This window comes from Coregonus clupeaformis, chromosome 21, assembly GCF_020615455.1.
Source record: "Coregonus clupeaformis isolate EN_2021a chromosome 21, ASM2061545v1, whole genome shotgun sequence".
Classification (NCBI taxonomy): domain Eukaryota; kingdom Metazoa; phylum Chordata; class Actinopteri; order Salmoniformes; family Salmonidae; genus Coregonus; species Coregonus clupeaformis.
This window is the reverse complement of record NC_059212.1, coordinates 42384841-42389443: the sequence shown is the minus strand read 5'-3', so window position 1 is coordinate 42389443 and position 4603 is coordinate 42384841. Positions and strand designations below refer to the sequence as shown.

Genomic DNA, 4603 nt, shown 5'->3' with positions numbered 1-4603 from the left:
CACAAACACTTACACCTCATAATATGATAGATTTGTTCTACTTTAACTGGAATTGAGAAAAGTATATTGTATAAATTGGCTTTATATAAATCAAAATGATTAAATATACAGTAATTTTTCCAACCTGTTGTTTTGTCTCAGTGTGAATCAGGTCATTTGAAGTCATGATGGTTTCTGTGGTTTTGCATTGTCTGCACTGTTGAACTATGTTTCAATTCACAATCACATTCACAACTAATGTCCATGCAGTTGTCAGCTCTAGTTTTACGGTAATGTGACTAAAATTATTAATCAAGTCAATATATTGAATTCTTTATTTCTGCAGGCCTTAAAATAAACAAATATAAAACATGGAATGCAGAAAAATATAACTAATTGAAGCAGTTGACTTAATTAGCTTACATTGTGGGTTCAGAAGATACCTGAAAGCTTTAGCATGAATAAAGTACAATCATCAACAATGGCAATCCTCAGATATGCAATGCATTAAATCTGCATCATTTGGCCACATTACTGAATGGTGTTGTTACTGGTGATGTTGAATGTTACGGTGCTGTTGGAGAATGTTGTGTTGCGATTGGAGAAAGTTGTGTCGCTGTGGGTGAATGTGCCTTTCAGAGTGGGGTTGGGGGTTTTGGCCATCACAGTGTTGTTGCGGACATCTTCTTCAGTTTGGAGCTGCACATAACACATAATATGAAACTCATTTGAGTCTGAAGCAGACTTAGATAATTTTCTTTTTCAGAGCAAGTGTGCTAGAAGACAGTAGTTTGTACATGAAGACATTGCGTAAAACCTGTATGGCATGTTTCATTGACATCCAGCCTTGAAACGCTTCTGTAAGTGAGATTTGGTGTACTTGTAGCTCTGAGACATTTTGGTGTGTGTAGTTGAATGAGAACGCTTTGTGTCTTAAGAGGAGAGTGTGTGTGTACCTGAGATGAGCCAGAGCCGTCCTCACCCACTCGTCCTTAATGCTGGCGCATACCTTCTTGTTCTTCACGGTATAGAAGCTACAACAGAAAACACACTTAACCTTCAACCTCATAGAGATTACAAATATGAGAATACATATTGAGAGTAAGGTAACTTTGTGTGTGTATATACATCGTGCAGGGCTTACATGATAGCATCATTGTTGCACACCTCCTTGTAACTCTGTTGTTTGTAGCCTTTTATCTGCTGGTAGGGTATAGGCTTCTCCTGGTACTCCACACAACAGTAAAGTTTCCTAGGGCCATCTGAACACATACAAGCACACACATCAGTCAGCCACAGGCCACATCAATTCAGACCACAAGAACATTAATGTAAAATATGTATTTCAAGGCTTCTTAATATCTGATCTAACAATATGACCCCAAAACAGAGTTGGCAGGTCTCACAGCTAGATCTTATCAGACCTTGGTAAAAAAAAAAAAAAAAAGAAACTGGTCAATTTACATGGGTAAACTGTTAAATAGGTAAAGTGGTAAATTGGTTACCAGGTAAACTCACATGCTGCTGAGGTTGAACTCAACATGGTCACAATGCAGCAGAGAAGCAGGATCGTGTCTAGGTATCTGGAAGCCATGGTGATGGTAAGTAGGACGAGAGAAGATCCACTGAACAAACCTACTGACTGGTCCTATATACCCCTACAAATGGGGGTGTGTGCACGTGAATGTGTGTTTGTGGATTATACTGATATTTGTCAATCACGTCCTACACTCCTAACCTATGGTTTCTAAATTGGGGACAGGAAGCCCACCTCTGCATCATAGCAGACAGAGATGCTAACACTGAAGTTTAGTGACACACAGATATTGTGTTATTGTGGTTCTCTATCCCTGTCCATGACCTGTTCGCATGACCTGTTTAGTTTTGAAACCTATATCCGTTCTTGCACTGGTTGTTGTTGTATGTTAATTTGTTCTCTGTCAATTTACCTGGAAAAGATCATATCAACTGTACCTTCCTAACAGTGCTTGAATGGTGCGTGTTTTGATTGATATACATTCATAGTGTCCTTACAACTAGGGACAGCTTTCAGCTGTCCAATAGTAAAACTCTAATGTTCAATATCACAAGTCAAACATGTAGATACCTTTTATAAGCTAAACAATTTGAGAGTGTTTGTGGTTAAGTTATGAAGCAACAGCAAGTTGTCAAAAAAAAAAAAATGAATCTGAACCATGACCCATTTAGTGGTGTTTCTGCAAAACGCTGACAAGAGCAAACACATCTCACCTGACCTAGATCAAATATATGTTGTTATTGTGTTCTCATGCAGCACTCAACATTCAATTAGTCTCAATAACAAATGACATGAGAAACATAGCTATGGGGTAAATACCACTTTGTGGGTTCGATTGAGCCCAGAATCTGGTGCAGTGCTGTACAGAAAACAAATGTGGCCTAATTACATAAGATCACTAGAAAGTGCATGTTAAATGCATGCAATCTTTCAAGCATTATTTCAGAGTTGAACATGGCTTACAATCAATTGATAAAAACTCAAATCAATAGTTGTGACTATTGGCTCCTCGGAGGAGGAAAGGGAGGACCATCCTACTCAGCTAACTTTTTTATAGTGAAACATTTAAAAAAGTTAACCTTTTTAGATAAAACTATACTAAATATATTAATGTCACCAAATAATTGATTAAAACACACTGTTGAAGGTCTACAGTAGCCTCAACCGCATTCTGTAGGGTAGCACAATGGTGTAGCCGGAGGACAGCTAGTTTCCGTCCTCCTCTGGTTACATTGACTTCAATACAAAACCTAGGAGGCTCATGGTTCTCACCCCCTTCCATAGACTTAAACAGTAATTATGACAACTTCCGGAGGACGTCCTCCAATCTACCAGAGCTCTTGCAGCATGAACTGATATGTTGTCCACCCAATCAAAGTATCAGAGAATTAATCTAGTACTGAAAGCATAAGCTACAGCTAGCTAGCACTGCAGTGCATAAAATGTTGTGAGTAGTTGACTCAAAGAGAAAGACAATAGCTTAAGTGTTTTGAAAAATTCATTTCTTCAAAAATGAAGGAGAACCAAGAGAGCGAGAGAGAGCTAGCTATATTTTGTATTTTCTTTTTCACTTTCACTTACTTAGCTAGCGAATGTAGCTAGCTAGTTTAGCCTACTCAAACACCCGGCTCAAACAGAGAGGGATGCTATGTTAGCTAGCGGGCTATGGCTATGGCTATCCAACACTGGAACTCTTCCAAGTCAAGGTATGCTTTTGGTTGTATTAAGTTATTGCCACCAGGGCCCGCCGGTGTAACTGCTAAATTGCTTGCTGACTGTATACACTGTACTGCATGATTATAGCGGGTTTACCAATGCATTATTTCTAGTAGCTACAGTATGTTGACTATGATGTTAGCTAATATGGTGACAATGATGTAGGCTGTGTGTAGCGGTTAATGGTTATGATATGAAAGTTTGGCTTGGAAAGTTTGTTTTTGCCTGGTCACAGACAGCTGATGTGTTGTGCATTGAAGTCCACAGGCAAAGGGAAAAGGTGAGAGGAGGAGAGTGCGTAGATGCGAGAAGGAATTATACAACGAGCAAAGTGATCATGCTGTTTGTATGTGGCTGCTATGAAAGTGAACTGTGTTTGCGTGTGATCAAGGGTGTATTCATTCCATCGATTCTGTTGAAAAACGTTTCTTAAACAGAGCAAACGGAACAAAACGGAGATAAACATACCTGAATTTGCCCAATAGAAACTCTCGTTTGCAACTGTTGGACTAAAGATTACAACCTAGATCAGCTAGATCAAATCAAATCAAATTGTATTTGTCACATGCACCGAATAGAGTTAAGAAAATATTTCCTAAATAAACGAAAGTTTAAAAAAATAACGTTTCACAATAAAATAACAATAGCGAGGCTATATACAGGGGGTACCGGTACCGAGTCAATGTGCGGGGGTACAGGTTAGTCGAGGTAATTTGTACATGTAGGTAGGGGTGAAGTGACTATGCATAGATAATAAACAGTGAGTAGCAGCAGTGTAAAAACTAGGGGGGCAGGAAGCTTGGCCCCAGTGATGTACTGGGCTGTACGCACTACCCTCTGTAGCGCCTTACGGTCGGATGGCGAGCAGTTGCCATACCAGGCAGTGATGCAACCGGTCAGGATGCTCTCGATGGTGCAGCTGTATAACTTTTGAGGATCTGGTGTTGTCTTGCCCTCTTCACGACCGTCTTGGTGTGTTTGGACCATGATAGTTTGTTGATGATGTGGACACCCAGCAAGGAACTTGAAACACTCAACCCGCTCCACTACAACCCCGTCCCTGTAGTCCACGATCAGCTCCGTTGCCTTTCTCACGTTGATGGAGAGGATGTTGTCCTGGCACCACACTGCCATGTCTCTGACCTCCTCCCTATAGGCTGTCTCATCGTTGTCGGTGATCAGGCCTACCACTGTTGTGTCGTCAGCAAACTTAATGATGGTGTTGGAGTCGTGCTTGGCCACGCAGTCGTCGGTGAACAGGGAGTACAGGAGGGGACTAAGCATGCACCCCTAAGGGGCCCCCGTGTTGAGGATCAGCGTGGCAGATGTGTTGTTGCCTACCCTTACCACCTGGGGGCGGTCCGTCAGGAA

General features: G+C 41.0%; 1 protein-coding gene across 1 annotated transcript; it reads right to left on the bottom strand.

Annotated features, from left to right (window-relative positions):
• Positions 1-299: 299 nt before the first annotated feature.
• On the bottom strand, positions 300-1620 carry LOC121534732 (C-C motif chemokine 20). The gene is made up of 4 exons (XM_041841314.2): positions 1498-1620; positions 1124-1241; positions 936-1013; positions 300-678 (listed from the first exon to the last, which is right to left on the bottom strand). The coding sequence occupies exons 1-4, from the start codon at positions 1571-1573 to the stop codon at positions 642-644; spliced, it is 309 nt and encodes a 102-aa protein (XP_041697248.1). The 5' UTR covers positions 1574-1620; the 3' UTR covers positions 300-641.
• Between the last annotated feature and the right edge of the window lie 2983 nt (positions 1621-4603).